Source organism: Leptopilina boulardi, unplaced genomic scaffold, assembly GCF_019393585.1.
Source record: "Leptopilina boulardi isolate dan_hultmark-lab unplaced genomic scaffold, ZJU_Lbou_2.1 LbouV2_204, whole genome shotgun sequence".
NCBI classification, from domain to species: domain Eukaryota; kingdom Metazoa; phylum Arthropoda; class Insecta; order Hymenoptera; family Figitidae; genus Leptopilina; species Leptopilina boulardi.
Genome location: NW_026137757.1, coordinates 2,013,349 through 2,036,074, shown reverse-complemented (window position 1 = coordinate 2,036,074; position 22,726 = coordinate 2,013,349). Strand labels below are relative to the sequence as shown.

Sequence of the window (22,726 nt, the reverse complement as noted above, 5' to 3'; positions counted from 1 at the left end):
TAAATATTGTACATTGTAAAAAATTTTTTTTTTCTAAAGTCAAAAATTAAAAACGTTGTAATTCAAAAACTATTTTATTAAATTCAATAATAATTGATTTTTAGACTTTCACCAACAATAACAACATTTTAGAAAAGTATGGATTAAATTCGAGAACTTTTAACTTTTTTTCGGACATTTCAGGAATTTTGCCTCATATATACATTATTATTTCAAAAAAATTTAATATTAGAAATGTAAAAAAAAAATTCTTTTTATTGGATCTACCACCCAAGTAGCACGGAATATTGCTTGAATGTCAAGCTGATATCAACCGGGAATATTTTTGTGACATTCAGGCGATACCCTAATGTCCTCTTCACGGGGACATTCCTCGGTGATGTATCTACTATGTGACGGTCTTTCACACAAAAAATGTAACGCATTACAAAACTTACATTCTGCATTTATTAAACCTAAATAATTCTGTGGAACTTTACTTTCATCGAAATCTTCAAAAGACATTATTGCAACTCCTGCACTTTTTTTATTCCGATTATCGTTTTTACATGTCAAATTCTTTTCTTCACACATTCTTTTCATCTTCCGTTGCCGTAGAAAATTTTTTCTTCTTACATGACAAATTATTTTTTTGACGCACTTTCTTTTCATCTTGAGTTTCCATTGATATTTTTCTTTTCCTACATGACAAATTTTTATCCGTGCGTATTTTCTTTCCATCTTCAGTTTTTATAGATAATTTCTTTTTTTTGCATGTCAAATTTTTTTTGAGGTCTTTCTTTTTTATTTCTGTTTTATTACGATTACTTTTTCTCAATCTCTCATTCTCCTGTCTTATTATTTTCTGCTCATATGTAACTTCGCGCCTTGCCTTCCTTTTTCTTCCCTTCTCTTTAATTGCTCGATTTATCTTTTTATCATTTTCTTTACTCAGAAAATTTTTCATTTTTAAATATTCATGTGGTGAAATTTTGTTTACATTATTATCAGCTGTACGAATTATTTTCTTTTCACTAGTGTCATTTAGAGAATGTTTAATTTTTAAATCCGAAGTCCGTTTTGCTCCATCACGTCAGGATTCTTTTCTAACCTCAAAAAACATGTCGGATTTTGAGAAGTAGGCGATTTTTTTAAAAATTGATGTATTAACTTCAAACTTGGTATCTGGGGGTTTTTTGTATCGCTGATAACGAATCTGAAGTTAGATTTTCAAAATCTAAAATGGCGGATCCGATATGGCGGACGAATTTTGAAAAAATTTTAAGATTTACTTCAAACTTGGTATCTAGGGGTTTTTTGGGTCGCTGATTACGAATCTGATGTCAGATTTCCGAAATTCGATATGTCTGATTAAATATTAAGAAATTATTTTTAAAAAATTGTCAGATTTCTATGAAATTTGGTATCTACAGGTTTTCTATTGCATATACTCCACACTCAACACTACCAAAAGGTTGTTGATCAACAGCTTCAAAAACTACTGTTGGTTTAAAAGGGAACAATCTAATTAAATATTTTATTTGATGCACATTTAAACACCCCTCATTAAGGCTATCAAAAATATAAAGCCTTACTCTATCGTAACAGACACAAATTCAGTGACCATAATTGTTATTACCGCTAAAAAGTATTTGAATATGTTTATCACCGTCTCTAATTAGGACAATAAAATCAAGCATTTGTACATACAAAGCACTTTGCATATTGAAAAAAGAATTGGAATCCTTTCTTAATAAATCTTCAAATTTGTACATATGCATGTAATTTAACAATTTATTTCTATTTTCAATAATTTTTAAATCTTTATCACTTAAAATAACATACTCTTTTATGTTGGCCATAGTATACTTCGTTTAATTTTATTTTTGATTGATGAAAATCTAAATATCTTTAATCCTTTTGCTCTCGCTCTCTAATATAACCAATTTTTCCTTTAATTAAATATAACCAATTTTGTCTTTAATTCAATACAACCAATTTCACCTTTTATTAAATATAACCAATTTTTCCTTTAATTCAATACAACTAATTTTACCTTTTACTACATATAACCAATTTTTCCTTTAATTGAATATAACCAATTTTTACTTTAATCCAATATAACCAATTTTGCCTTTTATCCAATAAAACTACCAAATATCCAAAAAAATGAGAGAACTATGAGTAACTATGAATCAGTAACTACATTTCCATTTAATATTGCACTTCTCTATCTAGAGGATTCAAAATAACATAAGAATATCTTCGCCTAAAAATCTTACTCTTCTTTTTTTCTGTTTTCAAAATAAAAAAAAATTATGTACCAGTATTAGACCCTCAGAACAATTACCACAAACAATACCAATCCTTGGACAATAGAGCCTTTGTTAATGAAGATTAATTCTGAGGGGCCAGGTAATAATTTAAAAATTTTTTTATTAAAATTTTCTAGGGCTCTAATACAGGTAGGGGAGAGTGATAAACAGTGGGACATTTTAAACAGTAGGACACTTTAATTTTCTGAAAAACTACTTAAAGAAACATATACATGAATATATATGAATATTTTTTTTTATTTTTAAAACAAAAAGGAAGAAGATTAAGATTTTAGACGATGATGTTCTTATGCCATTTCCAATCGTCTAGATAGAGAAACGCAATGTTAAACAAAGAAGTACTTATGTTATATTCCTTGGTGTAAGAAAGAAAGGTATGCGTTACCTATTCAGTTTTATACTTTCTTTATAGCTTTTTCACGTGATAAAGGGAGAAAGAAATAATTACCTGGGTCCTCAGAGTTATTAATTAATCCTCTTTAACAGATTGCAGGTCAAGCAGGGGTCACCGAAAACCCAGCAGGGGTCCGGACGTAATGAATGAATGAATACCAAGATTATTATAGTTAATTTTCATCATTTTTTTGTCGATACTGGCATTCGGTATTGAATTAATACTGACCGAGTACTGGTTTGCCAATACTGTCTCAACAATATTGGAACAGTATTACAAAAATACTGGCATGCTAGTATTGACTTGAAGTATTACCACAGTACAAAATTAATCCATATCAGTATTGAACCAATACTGGCAAGCCAACTGTCGGCCAGCCAGTATTCGTACATGACTGCACCTACCTATTGTCAATATCGGCGTTTGATAGAAATTTTTGCTTGGGATGTACCATTCTACGGCGAAAAAACCTAACGTAAGAAATATGTTTGCTTCATTTCACTATAGAATATCATATAAATAGAAAAAAGAAGAATTTAATTTTCTAATAAAATATTCTTCTCATTTTAAGATATCATCCAGTGGGAAAAAACATGTTCGCCCAAAAAACGTTTTTAAAACGAACATGGTTTTTTGCCCACTGGGCAATTAGTCTATTTATCACTTATAAAAATTTATATTAAATATTATTATATATTTATATATATATTTATTTCTTTTTTGTTTTCTAGCTATATCAAGAACGGTTTATATTATCGCTAATGAAGTTATTAATATAATGTCTATTAAAGATGATTAAATTGATCAAAAAAATAATTAATGTATTTAAAACATATACATGCCAATTAACAAAAACAATATAATATATTTTTATTATTGTGAAAATAAAACATTTATTTCATTTATTTTTGTCTATTTATTTCCCTCATTGAAATCCACCTAAATAGCATAGGCCACATTTTTAAGAAAGTTTTTTATTAATAAAGATTGTTCAAAATATTAAAACAAAAAATACATACAAAAAATCAATTTTTTTAATTATAATGTTAAAACAAAGTAATGTTTTGTAGCGTGTATCGAAGGAAAAGGAAGAATCATATTTTCTTAATGATTTTTTATGCCGACTCCTACATATAATACATTTTACTTATTTCCACCCAAAAAAGGGCAATAGGAAAACTTCATGCGCGGTGTAGTGCGCTATATTTTGCTAGTAATTTATTATATGTAGTAGTAACGTGCCGAAGTTTCATATGATGTAGTACTGAGGTGGGAGGCTGATTTTTGCAGGCGCGTTTTAGCTAATCAGAACGTTTGGATTTAAATGCCTTTCCCGTAAAATTCTCCTTTGTCGCGTTAAGTCCCGTTTCTCGTGGAGCGTCACATTTACTAAAAATTCTGACATGATGGGCAATTTTAGAGGTCAGATTCGTTTTCAGCACAAAAAAATCTACTAAAATCACCTAGAACTATTTTAGGTACTCACCCTCGCAGGCTTGCGTATTGAATATTTTTTTACAACTTTAATTTATTTTTTACTATTTTTCAATATTTAAACATTCTCGTCCCATTTTTTCAACTATTTATTTTTGTACAAAAAAACTTCAACTTTCGATTAAAAAAAAATTCTACCTTTTACCCCGAAAAAGTTAAATTTATTTTTGAGTTTCATTTTTTTCAAAAATGTATTTCACCAATCGAAAGAGCAACAAAAAAGGTTTCGAATCTGATATTGGTAAAAATTTATTTTGATATTTAAGGAAAAAAAATTATTAAAACATGCGGTGTACCGTAAAACCCCAAAACTTTCACCCCCTCCTTCTCGGAAAATATTAAATTAAATGAAGAAATATTTTTTCTAAATATTAACAACTATGAGTACTACAAATGCCCCAAATTTAAACGTGATCAGAGAATAAAATTTTTGAACCTTGATCACTTATTCATGTGTAATCCCCCAAATACATGTGAAATCTTCGGTTGATATTTCTGAATCTACATGAAATTCTATGTGATTTTCTATGTTAAAATCCATGTGAAATCATATGTAAGAATATGAAATCACGTTTCATTTTCCTATGTAGATTCCTATGTGGACATATGATGTCATAAGGGTGTTTTTAGAGTAACCTATATGGAATTTCACGTAAGGAATTCCATATTATGGAAGTGAGCTTTTACATGGTTTTTGACATAGGATCCCACGTAAGGATTTTCAATAGGGTTGAGATTTAAAGATTATATTTTGTTGTAGAATTGTACATGAATATTTATAATATAACATTAAGGTAAAACTTACGTTAAGTTCCAGAAGAATACTGCTCTTCTCTAACAGTGTGTTAGGTGGTTTTCTTAATTTGAAAGAGACTAACGACATATTATTTACAATATTATGTTGAAAATATTCTTCATAACCTATAAAAAAATCATGATACAGTATGAATGAGAATTTTTTAAGTTTCCCAGCGGTCACAAAGACGTCTTTAGGATGACTTTAAAACATTCAAAAGTTTCATAAAACGTTGCGTCAATGTTCCATAAACATAAAAAAGGCAACTTAAAGACGCCCAAAGTATGTTCTAATGTTCTGTGTCTGTCCCAAAACCGTCTCTAGAACGTCTTAAGAGGAAGTGACACCTTTAAAGTCTCTTTTCAAAGTTTCGAAAGTATATTTATACTTAAAAAAAGTTTCAATTTGTTGCCTATAGAGGCCGCTAAAGTTGTTCTCCTTTCTCTATAGGGCAAATTGGTGGGCAAGATTCCGGTTAGACCGTTTAATCTAGAACAAAAATTCAAAGTTTTCTGAATTTGTAAAAGATATAGCTTTACGTAAGTAAGATATTTTGAAAATATTAATTTTTGTGGATTTTGCAGCTACTTGAAGGAAAAAGTCGATTTTTAGGGCAAAATTTTTTCAAATAATCTCTTGCAAAAAACAAACAAGCCAAAAAAAATCAGCTATGTACTCTAAAGCATTAGTAAATGACGATAAAAAAAACTTTTAGCTAGACTGCCAACCGTTTTGATAAATGTCATTTCGAGAAATACGCGTTTAAAGTTTTGATATATGAAAACATATAAAAAAATAAACTCAACGTTCATCTGCGATGCATGCACCGAATAATTGATCTTTTACATTATTATTGGTTTCATCGTCAGCTTTTCGAGCGACTTTGAGCGTTAATGTTACCACCGCAAAAGAGAAAATAGCCGATAGCGCTAACAAACACTCGAAGCGCTCTTGGACACCTTCCGCAGATTTCGATTTTTAACATAAAATAACTTCAAAATCGCTTTTGATGATATAATTTCTATTCTACACATCATAAAGTATCGTTTAAGCAAACAAAAAAAATCGATTTTTTTCGGGTCAATGGTGTTACTCCCCCTGTCCTGAAATTTTCCCTAAAGTGTATTAAACACGTTTTCAGAAGGTCTCTAAAATGTCCTAAATATATCCCTGAAATATCAAAAAATGTTCTAGAAAATAATGTTCTCAGAGTATCCTAAAAATGTTTTGTAACGAATTGAATTCGTATTGGACGTCTTTAAGTTATCCATTTAATGTAAGAGGTTACCTTTTTCAGGACAATTTCGTAATATCCATGGTATATCTTTAGAACGTCTTTTTCACGTTGTCTCAAGAACATTCTAAAAATGATGTTCTTGGGACATCCAGTGAATGTTCGTGCCCATTGGGTTACTTCAAAACATTTTGGTTCACTTACTTCACTTGGCATTGTATAAAGCTAAGTCATGATTATGAGTTAATTAACAGTTTAAAGGATGTCAAGTTGTCAATAATTTAAATATTTGCAGTCTTCTTTTACAAATTAATTCGAACTATGTAAACGGATTTTTTTCCTTTGGTGTAAACATGTACTTAAACAATGTCATAACTCTAATTGAAATTTTAAAAATTTAATAGTGATTAATTTAGTTAATATGGCAGAAAATTTATGAAACATGCTATGTTATAATATATGTAACAGTTTTAAGGGGGCTGTAGAGTAGTAAATTGAAAGAAAGAAGTTTTTTAAAACTTTCGTTTCTCAAAAACTATGATAGTTAAGGAGGATACCGTAGTTGTAACTTTCAAAATTTTTTTTTATTTAATTGTCCAGACAAATAGTTAAAACTTAAAAACTGACCGAAGATCAATAACCTGCGTCTCTAAAAACATCCGAGTAGTCACTTTCAGAAGCTCTACTTTTAATTTTTTTTGTCCGACATATTGGTTCCGCCATTTTGTATTTTTTTAAAACTGACCTCGGATTTGTAACACTGTGCTAGTTAAAAAAAGGAACAAACTGAGCATATAGTATATTTACCTAATTTGGGTACGCTGAATTCAATGGCGTTAGCGGTTTTCAAGATCGGGTCAAATTTTCAAAATTTTGATCATTTTTTTGTTCATTATCAAAATATAGTTTTACTAATCAAAAAGCATAACATTGACTTAAAACTTGTTACTCGGGGGTTTTTAGAGTGGCTAATTAAGAATCTGATGTCAGTTTTTAAAAATTCAAAATGGCGGACAATTTTTCGAAAAATTCATCAGAATCGCATGAAACTCGTTACTCGGGGGTTTTCGGAGTCGCTGATTACGAACTTGAAGTCAGTTTTTAAAAATTCAAGATGGTATCGTAACAAATTTCTTAAGTGTATCTGCCATGACGGCATTTTGCAAAAAAGTTTCCACCATCTTGGATCCGCCATCTTGAATTTTTGAAAACTGACTTCAAATTCGTAATCAGCGACTCCGAAACCCCCCGAGTAACGAGTTTCATGCGATTCTGATGAATTTTTCGAAAAATTGTCCGCCATTTTGAATTTTTAAAAACTGACATCAGATTCGTGATCAGCGACTCCAAAAACCCCCGAGTAACGAGTTTCATGCGATTCTGATGAATTTTTCGAAAAAGTGTTCGTCATTTTGAATTTTTAAAAACTGACATCAGATTCCTGATCAGCGACCCCAAAAAACCCCGAGTAACGAGTTTCAGGCAAATCCGATGAATTTTTCGAAAAAGTTTCCGCCATATTGGTTTTTTGAGGTTATCTCAAAATCCTGATCTGATGATGTAAAACGGACCTCGAATTCGGATTCAGCGACCCAAAAAACATAAAGTAGGCATAGTCAGACCCCAAGATCAAAACTTTTTTTGTGTAGCTGAGTTATTTGTTCAATAATAAATGTAGGTAAGTTTTATTATTTATTAACTTTTTTTTATAACTATTTTTTATTTATTAATTATTAGTACTTATAATTTAGTTACCAGTAAGTAGTAATATTTCTAACCATTTCATCATATATTGTATTTATTACAACTATTGTTAATAAGTTAAGTTCAATTATTAAAATACTTGAACATTGTATTGAGCATTTTGAAATTCAAATTGTATGTCACGCCAAGTCGAATTTCATTTTCGATATTCAAGAATCTACCAGCTCGAGGAGAATTCCGCTTTCTCATTGGCTACCTCAATACATTAATTGATTTCTTAAGTTTTGTAGTGAAATTTATAAGAAAAATGTTGTTTGTCATAAATTTCAAGTATAAATTTATAATAGTAATATATTATTAACAATGAACATACCAGAAAACATTTTAGTAATTTAATGTTGAAAAACTTACGAGTGGCCTTTACTCAATTTCCGGCTACATTAATGTGTAGCGGGAATTTTTAAAGTTTTTATAATTTTCAGTGTTTTAGATATATAATTGTATGTTTTTTCAAATACAATTTATCAATTTTGAAGTTTAATGAAATATTTTTTGATATATTAACATTAGTGACATTGAGAATTGAATTTTTAAATAAATTGTTGAAAGTGTTGGAAATTTTTCTGTTTATTCCACCTGTGAGCCACCATGTTACTATGTACTTAACCTATGCTTTAATACACAAGCCGGTAAAACGTCATTGAACGTGCAGGACGCTTAACCATGGTAAGTATTATCTTATTTTTTTACGAAAACTTTATATTTTGTGTAATAAAATATATATTTTTTGTTTAATAGGATCCAAAACGAATCATTGCTTTGTGCAAATGCAATAAAGCTGACTGCAGATATAGAGAAATGCATCGAGAAGTTGTAAGTACAATTTTACAAAAAATATATTTTGTACTTATAAATTTAAACATAGTTGTAAACGATTATATAATTCCTAAATTACTGAATTTTTTATCTATATTTTGAAACAAAAATTTCCTAAGATTTAAAATTTTTTTCTCTTCGAGCAACATTATAACTCAACCTGTAAAGATTTTATGTGAAAATTCTTTTCTTTCAATTATAGTTAATATAAATTTTTTTATTTATAAATCTCAAGTTAATCGTAAACCATTTTAAAAAAATTTTTTTGACAAAATATTCGAGTCAATCTTAACCTCACCTGTCAAGTTTCTATACAATGTCAGACCTCGTTTTATTTCAAACTTGGTTTTTTACATTCTCATAAAAATAAGATAGTATTACATTTGCCCGATTTTGACCAATCTCTAATTCTTGTGAATCTCCACGTTTCAAGACTTCCTGATGTCAAAAAAAAGGTTTTATACAAATGTTTGTCTTTATGTATGTATGTCTGTAGACAAAAAAGTTGTCTCGACGATAACTTGAGCAAACTTTAATTAATCGACCTCAAATTTGGTTTGCACTTTAAGTCCACCAAAATTTCGCCTGAGTTCGTTGGACAGATAATTTCGTCAAAAACAACATAATTATTCAAATTTTTAATTTTCAAAAAAAAAATTTTTCAATTTTTTTTTGAAAAATGTGAGTAAAATGAAACACTTTTTCTTTTTAACATTTCTTGATTGGAGTGAAAACAACAAAAATACACAATTTTTTTTAATTTCAAATTTTCAAAAATTTTTATTAACTTACTCATAATATTCTGAATTTTTTTTTAAGTCCAACCATTGTTTTCCACTTCCAAACATTGTAATTGTTTTCAAAAAATTCTCTATTCCATAATAGTTTATATTACGCTGTTTATACCAGAATTTCTTATGTTTTCGAGTTTTACTTTTTTTGAATTGGGTTGAATTCATTTATTTGTCGTTGTTTTTTAATGTAACCACTTGACATTTGGTGGCTAGTATATGTCCAAAAAAAGTCGTACCGCGTTTATGATTTTTGACGTTTATATCTACATTAGAAAATAATACTAAACCTAATTTCATTTAAGAATCAGTGCGTATACTGAGGTTTTCAAGGTCAAAATGACGGACCCAATATGGTGGAATACTTTTAAATTGATTTGATTTGTTCAAAATTTTGTACTCGGGGGTTTTTGGGGTCGCTCCCTCACAGCACCGGATATTTAAGGATATCCCTAGGACATCCTGGGGATATCCATCGCCTTGCGGCGGTTTGGATATCCCTGGGATATCCCAGGGATGTCCCAGGATATCCCCAGGATGTTCCAGGGATATCCTTAAATATCCGGTGCTGTGGGGGCTGAATCCAAATTTGAGGTAAAATTTAAGAAATGCAAAATGGCTAGCCAATAAGGAGGAAATTTTTAAATTGATTCGATTCGTTCAAAATTCGGTACTGGGGGTTTGTTGGCGTCTATGAATCTAAATTTTAAATTTGTTAAATTTGTCCTTAAAGATTCAACGACCCTAAAAACTATTTTATATTTTTTTAAATCTGACTTTTTTGGATTCAGGGACCCCAAAAACTTTTAATACAATTATATGATATTTCTTTAAATACTTTTTTTTGTACCGTTTTATGCCCACAAACGATTTTTGTACTATATTGTTTCCAGTTATAGAATTCCAATTTTATATTAAAAAATCTTAATTTTACTTTAGAACTTATATGACATACTTAAAGAAAATTTAAAAAACATTGATTAACCTATTTGCAAAGCCATTTTCGTTGAAATACATATATCATAAATTTCTAATTAAAATTCTATGTACAATCTTTTATCTAACATAACTAGTCAGGAAAGAAAAGATTATTAATTGCACCGTCTAGTGAATCAGGAATTTTAAGAATGCGGATTCATTAATAACTTTTTTAATTGGAATGTAAGATTTTGAATAAAAATTCATTTTAATGAATAATTTCCTATTAATAAAAAATGTACCGTAAAATGGGGTAAAGTCGGCGTTTGAGGGTAAAGTCGGCCGGCGCTTTAAATCATTTTAAAGTTTAACTATTACTTTTTTCCAGAAGAAATCCGAGTTTTATTAAAAATGTAGTTAGAATTAATGTAAATTAATAAATGAAATACAATATTTAAGTGTTTAAAGCGCCGGCCGACTTTACCCGCAAACGCCGACTTTACCTCATTTTACGGTAATGCATCTGTTCAGACAATTTTGAATTGCATCGAAAAATTTTAGGTTATATTGTCATATTTTACACAAAATTTAATAATATTTAATAAACGAACTTTGTAAATAAATTTTACGCTGAAGTGTTAGATTTTTAGCATTTAGAGGTATTCTGAAGGGATAAGATTTATAAAAATTATAAAAACTGAACAAAAATTCTAAAAAAAATCTTTTTTTTAACGCTTGTAAATTGTTTATTTAAAATTTTTGGGTTCTTTTAGTAAGCTATTTGATAGAGTTTTAAAGTACCTGTAAAAATTCGTTAATGGGTTAATGTACGCCTACTTTTCCTATTGTATGTTTCTAATTTTCGAGCGTGAAACGCGAGTGCCGTGATGAGAATATTATCCTTAAAGTCAAAGTACTTTAAGAAAATGAAATTTTATTTATAAAAACAAAAAGTTTTACTTATATATAATAATGAGTTACAGTTACACCCCAAGAATTATTTGCTTTTGAGTATGCCAAATCTAATAGCGAAACAGAAAGTTTAGAAGCAGAAAATCGCGCTAAATTAATACTAGATAAGATGGAATTAGATTATTTAAATCCGGAAGAAAAACAATATGTAGAAAAATGGGTCAGGTTAGGACAAGATAGATTTTTATTACCAGGAGATAAATTGCCAGTTACACCACTAGTTAAACATTACATTCCAACATCCGATGAAAATCCGGTAAAATGTAAATAATATCGACAGCCTCCGGAGTACGAACAAGCAGGAAAACAACTCATAACGAAAATATATGCAGATGATTTAATAGTAAACTCTAAATCAAATTACAACTCTTCAGTTCTAATAGTTCCAAAAAAGGCAGATGCACAAGGCAACAAAAAATGGAGACTAGTAATAGATTTCAGGGCATTAAATGAGAAGATGGTGGGGGACTGTTACCCAATACCCCTGGTAAATTCAATTTTGGAAAGGTTAGGAAATGCGCAGTACTTTTTAGTTTTTGATCTAGCTATGGGGTATCACCAAATTGGGACAGCTGAAGAAGATCAACACAAAACTACTTTTTCATCAGGAAGAGGACATTATCAATATAAAAGAATGCCTATGGAAATAAAAAATGCAGCAGCTACATTTCAAAGATTAATGGACAATGTTTTGATAGGTTTACAAGGAGCAGAACTATTTGTTTATTTAGATGACATTATAGTTTTTTCACAAACCCTCGAAGAACATGACAAAACTATAATTCGATTAATGGAAAGATTAAGAAAGGCAAAGCTGTCACTACAACCTGAAAAATGCGAATTTTTGAGAAAAGAGGTGGCTTATTTAGGACATGTTGTAAGTGCAGAAGGAATTAAAGCAGATCCTGAAAAAATCAAAGCAATAAAAGAATTTCCAACACCAAGCAAAGCAAAAGCTGTGAAAGGTTTCTTAGGAATTACAGGTTATTATAGAAAATTTATAAAAGGTTACGCTAAAATAGCAAAACCTTTATACATTCTATTAAAAAAAGAACAACAATTCCATTGGGGAAAAGACGCAAAAAGAGAAGTTTCAAAAAACTAAAAAGAGCGCTTTGCGAAAATCCTATATTACAACATCCAGATTTTTCGAAAACATTCAAGGTAACAACCGATGCTTCAGACCATGCAGTCAGTGCGGTCTTAACACAAGAAAAAGATGGAATTGATTTACCGGTAGCTTACTTTTCAGAAACTTTAGTAGGTTGGGAAATGAATTATGAAACTACACAAAAAAAGTGTTTAGCAATAATAAGCGCACTAGAACATTTTAGACCTTTTCTGTATGGAACCAAATTTATACTTTCTTGCTATCATGTGCTTTTAAAAATAATAAATAACGCAAATAAACCTACGACTCGAATGACAAAATGGTTGTTACGTCTACAAGATTACCAATATGAATTTGAGTGCAAACCAGGAAAAATTAATTGGTGGCTACCAGGGCTATCGGAAAATCCAATTAAGGAAGATGAAAGTACAGAAGAAGGGTCAGAGAATTCAGAAACAAGCTCTAGCGATGAGATTTTAAATTCAGACGAAGATGAAAAGGAATTAGAAGCAGGAAAAAGAGCTTTCCCAATAAGTAGCGCAGCTGGCTCAAATAAGGACAAAAACACATTGAGTAAGCAAACTCAAAAACTAAGGGAAAGGGCTAAATCAGATTCAACAGTAGAACTAAGAAAAACAAGCAATGCTAGAGAGCAAAGAAAACAAGGAAGACCTATAGGTAGTTTCAAAAAAAAAACAGTAGTGGAAGATAGCGACGAGCGGCCTATAGCATCAAGACTAAGGTCAAGAGCAACAACTACTACAAATAAAGAAGAGAAAACATTGCCACAACAAAATTACTTTGAATCGGAAAGAGACAGTGAGGGATCTAACACAGAAGAGTCAATATAAGCAAATAAAGAAATCCCTATACTGCGACAAGGGCATAGTGTATTACCCTCACTAAGTAGAGTAAGAGAAGAAATGGAAGAAACCACATCTTCTGGAGAAGATGAAGTATTTTATAATAAAAGTCCAACAAAGAGACTTCAGAATGATGAGATTACACAGCCACACAAAAAAAAAGTACCCGGGCCGGGGAATGAGACCACCATTTCTTAATGTATTTTGATGCGCTGAACACGAATCTGAAGTCCGTTTAGCTCCATCACGTCAGGATTTTGACATAACCTCAAAAAACATAGCTGATTTTAAATGACAGGAGAAATTTTTTAAATAATGGCAGATTTGCTTGAATCTTGTTACTCGGGGGTTTTTGGGGTCGCTGATTACGAATTTAACGTCAGATTTATAAAATTCAAAATGGCGGATCCAATATGGCGGACGAATTTTTAAAAACTAGTTGGATTTTTACGAAAATTGGTATCTAGGGTTTTGGGAGTCGCTGATTACAAATTTATCGTCAGATTAATCAAATGTAAAATGGCAGATATAGTACGGTGGTCAAATATCTTTATGTTTCTACATGTGTCTGCATCGAGGGCACTTCCACGTGGTGACGGTGGGCAACGGAGTTTGTCCGCTATCCGGCTAAGTCCCTGGATAATGGCTTTGATGCCGTCATGGCAGACACACGTAGGAAACGTATTACGATGCAGGGACTCGGAACCCCAGTATCGGCGGTTAAGCAGGCTCTCAGGCGTCGTCATCCAGCAACTGCAGCTCTTCATTGATGGGAAACTTGGCTAATGTAGAGTATAATACGACAAGAAAACAACCTGATATAGACTTAAACTCTCATATTTGTAGCAAAAATTGAGACCTTTTTTGTTATATTTGCAGTAAATTCGAGGTAAAGTCTTTGCGGAACAGGATTGACGAAGAAGTACGTAAACTGTATAATGAAATCTTCGGTTTTGAGATTGATCAGATGTCACTGATGTAACGGTGACATACGAAATTTTATTTTTATTTTTAACACTGAAGCCTTTTATTTCATTCATACAAAAGTAGCAATCTTCTTCACATGTAGGTTTTGTCCAAACTGTTGGATAAGAGTATTTGATAAACTCCTTATTTTTAACAGATTTCCAACCAAAGATCATCTTTCTGCAACAATTACAAATGATGTTCGGAACCCAATTAGAAGATAGATCAATCTCAAAACCAAAGATTTCATTAAACAGTTTACGTACTTCTTCGTCAATCCTGTTCCGCAAAGACTTTACCTCGAATTTACTGCAAATATAACAAAAAAGGTCTCGATTTTTGCTACAAATATGAGAGTTTAAGTCTATATCAGGTTGTTTTCTTGTCGTATTATACTCTACATTAGCCAAGTTTCCCATCAATGAAGAGCTGCAGTTGCTGGATGACGACGCCTGAGAGCCTGCTTAACCGCCGATACTGGGGTTCTGAGTCCCTGCATCGTAATACGTTTCCTACGTGTGTCTGCCATGACGGCATCAAAGCCATTATCCAGGGACTTAGCCGGATAGCGGACAAACTCCGTTGCCCACCGTCACCACGTGGAAGTGCCCTCGATGCAGACACATGTAGAAACATAAAGATATTTGACCACCGTACTATATCTGCCATTTTACATTTGAATAATCTGACGTTAAATTCGTAATCAGCGACTCCAAAAAAACCCCATGATACCAATTTTTGTAAAAATCCAACTACTTTTTAAAAATTTGTCCGCCATATTTAATCCGCCATTTTGAATTTGAATAATCTGACGATAAATTTGTAATCAGCGACTCCCAAAACCCCTAGATACCAATTTTCGTAAAAATCCAACTACTTTTTAAAAATTCGTCCGCCATATTGAATCCGCCATTTTGAATTTTATAAATCTGACGTTAAATTTGTAATCAGCGACCCCAAAAACCCCCTACTAACAATATTCAAGCAAATCTGCCATTATTTAAAAAATTTCTCCTGTCATTTAAAATCAGCTATGTTTTTTGAGGTTATGTCAAAATCCTGACGTGATGGAGCTAAACGGACTTCAGATTCGTGTTCAGCGCATCAAAATACATCAAGAAATGGTGTTCTCATTCCCCGGCCCGGGTACTTTTTTTTGTGTGGCTGTGTTATGATACATGTTGGCCCCCCATAAGCAGTTCAGATGAGGAAGAAGAAGAATTAGTGGTGAACAATAATGAAGTACATGAAATAGATAAACTTTAAGGAGAACAATTACAAACAGATAATGAAAATGAAGGGAACAAACAATACAATGTAGAATGTGAAAGAAAAGACAATAAAGTAATAGAAAAAGAAATGGTAGAAGAAATGAGGGAATCTATAAAGCGGTACGATATGAGTATTGCAGAACATCAGTCGTATTTTTGGGATGATGAAATAACAGAAAGACCAGAGGAAGCGGAAATCGAAGAAGAACCACAAGAACAAGTTAGGACAATAGATGAAATAATTGCAGAGTTACAAGAGTTAAATAAAGATTTAGAAAAAGAACAATTCTGGAAGAAGAAAAAGGTCGGAAGGAAGAACCACCAAAATTTACTGAAAGAATCAAGAAGTCGGTAACCTTTGATACTCCGCTTCATCAACAACCACCAAATGCTGGATCCACCCCATACATTCATAACGTAATAACGGAAGAAGTAGAAGAGACTGAATTATACCCAGAAAGATTAAAAACACGAATTAAGCCAAGAAAATTAATCGAGCAAACAAAAATTTCACAAAACGAAGAAAGTACACTTCATGTCAGCAGATCTAGAACTCACTGATCCTGTAAATAAATTAATGTCGGCTATAGGAGCAATAGATATAAAGGAAATAAAAAGCAAAAAACCAAAAAAATGACAAATTTTGGTCACACCTAGAAGTAAATAAAAGACTTTCACAGTAATAATAAAAACAGAATATGATGAAGTAATAAACGAGGAAGATTTAAAAGAAGTACTATTGAATCTCAGAAAAGTATTATTGAGAGAAAACGTCAAATCAATTCGAATTCCACGACACACAGTAACACTAGATGAGTTCGAACCAGCATGGATCAATAAAATAGTAGAAATTTTTTTAGAGATAATATACAAATCCAAGTGTGCTTTGGAGAGATAGTGATACCTCCAGAGGAATATAGGACGAAAATAATTGCTGCATATCATGATAGTCTAATGGCGGGCCACAAAGGAGTAAATAAAACTTATCACAGGATTAGAGAAAAATATACGTGGCCAGGATTAAGACAAGATATAAGAGAGTATATAAGAAAATGTAGGAGCTGTGCACAAAAGAAAATAGTAAGAAATCGGAATAGAGAAAACATGATAATAGCAGATACACCTCTAGATGCATGGGAAAAAGTATCTCTTGACACTGTTGGAAAATTACATTAAAAATTAACTACAGCGAATGGAAACTGTCATGTCTTAACAATGCAAGATCAGCTCAGCAAATATAATATTTTCGTAGCAATACCTGATATTAGCGCTACTACAATACCCTATTGAAAATCCCCACATGGGAAACCACATGGGAAACCACATGGGATCCTATGTCAAAAACTATTTAAAACCCCATTCCCCATATGGGAAACCACATGGGATCCCATATAAAAACTCATGGGAAATTGGGACAGGAATTGGCATAGGAAAATATCAAAACGAGGTTCCTCCATGTCATTTCCTATGTCAAATCCCATGTCAAATATCATGTTAAATACCATGTTAAATACTAATTGAGATCCTTTATCACTTTTTTGAAAAATTTTCCCATGTCAAACCCCATGTCATTTCCCAAGTAAAAACCTTTATCATTTTTTTGAAAAATTTTCCCATGTCATTTCCCATGTGAAATCTTTTATCATTTTTTTGAAAAATTTTCCCATGTCAAATCCTCTTTCGCCTTATCGAAAATACCCACATAGGAAAGCATATGGGAATCCACATGGGAAATGGAATACGATTTCATGTGCATTCTTCCAAATGATAAAACAAATAGATTTAAGCATAGGAAATCATATAAGATTTCATATAGATTCTGAAATTTCAACCTAAGATTTCACATGGATTTACATATAGGAAACGATATAGGATTTTATTCGGGAATTTTTTAGTTGGCTGCTTTATGCAGGCGGCAGTTTACAAAAAAAATTAATTATTTGATTAAATATCAAATAATAATACTTCAACTCATCTGAAAATAAAAAAAAGTTTACTTTACTTCTGCCTTAGACTCTCAGCTTTTATAGTATTCCAGACTGATCTCAACTGTGAGAGAAAATATTTTCACCATCTGGTGGTGAAACAATGAAACTATAATGACGATCAACATCTATATTGAAATTTCCTATGTCATTTCCCATGTCATTTCCCATGTGAAATACTCTTTCATTTATTCGAAAAATTTTCCCATGTCATTTCCCATGTGAAATCTTATCATTTTTTCGAAAAATTTTCCCATGTCATTTCCCATGTGAAATCCTTTATCATTTTTTTGACAAATTTTCCAATGACAAATCCTCTTTCGCTCTATCGAAAATACCCACATGGGAAAGCATATGGGAATCCACAGAGGAAATGGAATACGATAAAGGATTTCACATGGCAAATGACATGAGGTTTGACGTGGGAATTGATATGGGAAAATTTTTCCAAAAAATAATAAAAGATTTCACATGGGAAATGACATGGGAAAATTTTTCGAAAAAATGATAAGATTTCACATGGGAAATGACATGGGAAAATTTTTCGAATAAATGAAAGAGTATTTCACATGGGAAATGACATGGGAAATGACATAGGAAATTTCAATATAGATGTTGATCGTCATTATAGTTTCATTGTTTCACCACCAGATGGTGAAAATATTTTCTCTCACAGTTGAGATCAGTCTGGAATACTATAAAAGCTGAGAGTCTAAGGCAGAAGTAAAGTAAACTTTTTTTTATTTTCAGATGAGTTGAAGTATTATTATTTGATATTTAATCAAATAATTAATTTTTTTTGTAAACTGCCGCCTGCATAAAGCAGCCAACTAAAAAATTCCCGAATAAAATCCTATATCGTTTCCTATATGTAAATCCATGTGAAATCTTAGGTTGAAATTTCAGAATCTATATGAAATCTTTTATGATTTCCTATGCTTAAATCTATTTGTTTTATCATTTGGAAGAATGCACATGAAATCGTATTCCATTTCCCATGTGGATTCCCATATGCTTTCCTATGTGGGTATTTTCGATAAGGCGAAAGAGGATTTGACATGGGAAAATTTTTCAAAAAAATGATAAAAGATTTCACATGGGAAATGACATGGGAAAATTTTTCAAAAAAATGATAAAGGTTTTTACTTGGGAAATGACATGGGGTTTGACATGGGAAAATTTTTCAAAAAAGTGATAAAGGATCTCAATTAGTATTTAACATGGTATTTAACATGATATTTGACATGGGATTTGACATAGGAAATGACATGGAGGAACCTCGTTTTGATATTTTCCTATGTCAATTCCTGTCCCAATTTCCCATGAGTTTTTATATGGGATCCCATGTGGTTTCCCATATGGGGAATGGGGTTTTACATAGTTTTTGACATAGGATCCCATGTGGTTTCCCATGTGGTTTCCCATGTGGTTTCCCATGTGGGGATTTTCAATAGGGTAGCACATGCAATAGCCACTAATTTGTTCTCAGTATACGGGGCACCAAAAAGTATACTCACTGATCAAGGCAGGTCATTTACAAGTGACCTCTTAAAAAAGTTGTCAAAAATATTCAAGGTATCACAAGTCACAACAACAGCCTACAGGCCCCAAACAAATGGAGGATTAGAGCGTAGTCACGCAGTGTTAGCAGAATTCCTAAGACACTATGCTAAATCAAAAGATGACTGGGACAGACTTCTCCCTTATGCAATGTTTGCGTATAATACGTCTGTACACGAAGCTACTAAGTTTACACCATACGAAGTAATATTCGAAAAAATAGCGAGAACACCATCAATCTTTCCAACACCAGAAAAACTAGAAACTTATGAATCATACATAAGAGAGTTAGTAACAAGATTGATTGAAATTAGAAGAATAGTAGCCAAAAACATCATACAGAGAAAAGAAAAGGTAAAAGAAAGTTACGATAATAAAACGACACCCCTAAACATAAAAGTAGGAGATTTCGTAGATGTGAAAGAGGAAGTCAGAGCAGGAAAATTCTCTCCATATTACCACGGACCATACAGAGTAGAAAAAATAACAGAAAAAAACAACTTGATTCTAAGCGATGCAGAAAAAAAAAGATTTCGCAAACATGAAGATCAAGTAAAAAGAGCTTTTTTATGACAAAATAATACTAAAGGATTCATAAAAGATGATTAAGATTTTATTAATGTTTATACCGACGGTGCCTGCAAAGCAAATGGCAAACCACACGCTAAAGCTGGCATAGGTATTTGGTTTAACCATAAGCACTCTCTAAATGTTAGCGAAAGAGCAAGTAAAAACAAACTAATAACAGCGCAGAAATCGAAGCCATTATGAGAGCTATTGAAATAATAAAATTGCTAGGTTATACAAAAATTAGAGTACATACAGACTCTAAATTTGCGATAGAAGGACTAACAAGTTGGGTACCAAAATGGGAAAAAAATGGTTGGAAAACTAGTCGTAAACGGGATGTTCTTAGTAAACGTTATTTCAAAGAAATGAAAAAAATGATAAAAGAAATAACAGTAGAATTAGGATATAATTGTGAACAATTCGTATCACATGAAACAATAAAAAGTAGGGTAGCAATAATAAAGTTAAAATGGAAAAAGCTGGAGAAAATCATCGGAGATTTAAGAAGACACAAAAGAATAGAAAAAAGAAATAAAAAAACAGAAAAATAAGTAAAAGAAATGCACCTTTAATAAGTGTATTAGGAAAAATAATCGGACCAACTATAGGATTACTTACTTATGACGAAGGGGAAAATTATAAAGAAATAATGAGGGATCTAAATGAGGGTCAAAGGAATATTTCACATTTGGTAGGAGAACAGACACATGTAGTAAGAGCAGAATTGCATACGCTCTACGATATGGCAGAAGCACAGCATAACTCATCGCAACATTCAAGAAAGGAATTAATAAAAACTAAAAGAGAAATACTAGATTTAAAAAATGAAACTAGTCGAATAGAATACACAGGAAATTTAAGAGAAAAAATAATACGATGGACTAGACAAATAGATACTTATATGAGCACAATTTAGATCATACGTTAGAAATCTTAAAAGAAGCAAAAGAAGGACATCTTTCTTCAGAATTGTTATCAGACGAACAATTGATAACAATAGCAACGGAAGCGAAAAAATATTTAAAGGACCAAGAATTCCCCATGCCTATAGACGAAATAAGTACAGCAACAATCAGTAAAATAGCGGAAATAAAATTACAAATAGACACAAATGATTTAATTATGTCGTTAGACATACCTTTAGTGGAAGAAAAAGTTTATATACTCTACAGGATGCATGAACTACCAGTCAAACAGGACAAAAAAATAATAGTAGCAACAGAGCATACATACTACCGCATTCCAGATACTTAGCTATAACAGCCAACGAATGATTTTACTTTTATTTGACAGAAGAACAATTATCCGCTTGCTATCTAACTAATGAACAATACATTTGTCACCACAAATACGGGGCATATGATATACGTTTAACACTTAGCTGCGAACCAGAATTAAGAAGAAAACCCACAAACGAAACCCTAAGAAGTTGCGACGTACGAATAACCAATGACCAACAACCACTATGGGAACTACTAACAACTACTGGAAGTTGGCTTTATTCACTAGTTAAGAATGAAACACTATATCTAAAATGTAAGGACAAGGAACCTGAAACCTACCAAATAAGAGGAATAGGAATAATTCATATAAGTACAAAATGTACACTAACAATTGACGCAGTACAGTTGCCAATTTTAGCAACAAAAGAAAATCCGCACCAATACATATATAAACCAAAATTAGAACTGAAACTAGAATACATATCACCCCTAACAAGGAAATTAAATCCACAAAAAATCAACGACGAAAAGGATAAACTACACCCGTATTGGAGAAAAATGGAAACAGATGAAAAAAGGGTTAAAATTAAAAAAAAAAAAAAAAAGAAAACAAAAAAGGGTTACATTAAATTTAAAAAAATTTTCTTTTTTTGAATCGTACGCAAAGTAAAAAAAAACACTATAATTTTATTAAAAATATTTTGTTTAAAAAAAAAAATTTATATATAAAATATATAAGTATATATAAAAAAAAGGTAATACAAAAAAATAAATATCAAAATATTAATACAAGAAAATAAAAGATTAAAAGACGACAATTCAAAACATTGACTCAGCGAAAACAGGTGTAACGAATCTAAAGTCAGATTTTAAAAATGTTCAAAATTCAAAATGGTGGATCCAATATGGCGACCAAAATTTTTTTAAAAATTATCAGATTTGCTTGAAACTTGTTACTCGGGGATTTTTGGGGTCGGTGATTACGAATTTGAATCTGGATATTATAAAATAAGATTGGTGGTTCCAAAATGGTTAATAAAGTATTTAAAAATTGGGTGGATTCGCCACCCTTAACTCCATAAACCACCCCTTTCACATTATTTAATTAGTTGTTTTAAATTTTTCTTCCATACAAATTTAGTAATTTTTCAAAATACTACCCTTAATCCCCAAAACTACCCCTTAATATAGAAATTTAATATTTTTTAAAATTTACTCTACATAAATCTTTTATAATTTTTGCTAATTTGAGGCTTTTAAATAGCCTTAAATTAAATTTTGAATAATCTACCCTTAACTCCAAGAACCTCGTCCTTTAAATATTTAAATTACTTTTTTAAAATTTTTCCTTTCCTTTATAAAAATTTCCTCTATATCATTTTTTTACAATTTAAGCACAACTGAAACTTTCAAATATTCTCAAATTGAATTTCAAAAACTGTCCTTCACTCTAAAAACCTTTACCTTAAAAATCAGCCTCATTACATTTAAGTTTATAAATGCAAACAAATTTACAACTTTAACCGCCATATTGGCTCAACCATTTTGAATTTTTAACAACTTTTACATCAGAATCGTGATCTGTGACCTCATTTTTGAAAGTTGACGTAAGATTCGTGGTCATCGACCCCAAAAATCCCCGAGTAACAAGTTTCAAGCAAATCTGATAATTTTTAAAAAAAT

The 22,726-nt window shown here is 31.2% G+C and overlaps 1 protein-coding gene across 2 annotated transcripts in view; it reads right to left on the bottom strand.

Moving 5' to 3' along the window:
- Positions 1-4,890: 4,890 nt before the first annotated feature.
- Positions 4,891-22,726, bottom strand: part of LOC127278485 (uncharacterized) — a 141,717-nt gene continuing 123,881 nt past the window's right edge. The window contains exon 7 of one of the 2 annotated variants that reach the window (XM_051300217.1): positions 4,891-5,124. In XM_051300217.1, coding sequence (XP_051156174.1) covers positions 4,925-5,124 — 200 coding nt within the window. In that variant the 3' untranslated portion in view covers positions 4,891-4,924. Of the gene's footprint in view, positions 5,125-5,158; positions 5,489-22,726 lie in introns of those variants that run through there. The other variant, XM_051300220.1, reaches the window with a different exon arrangement.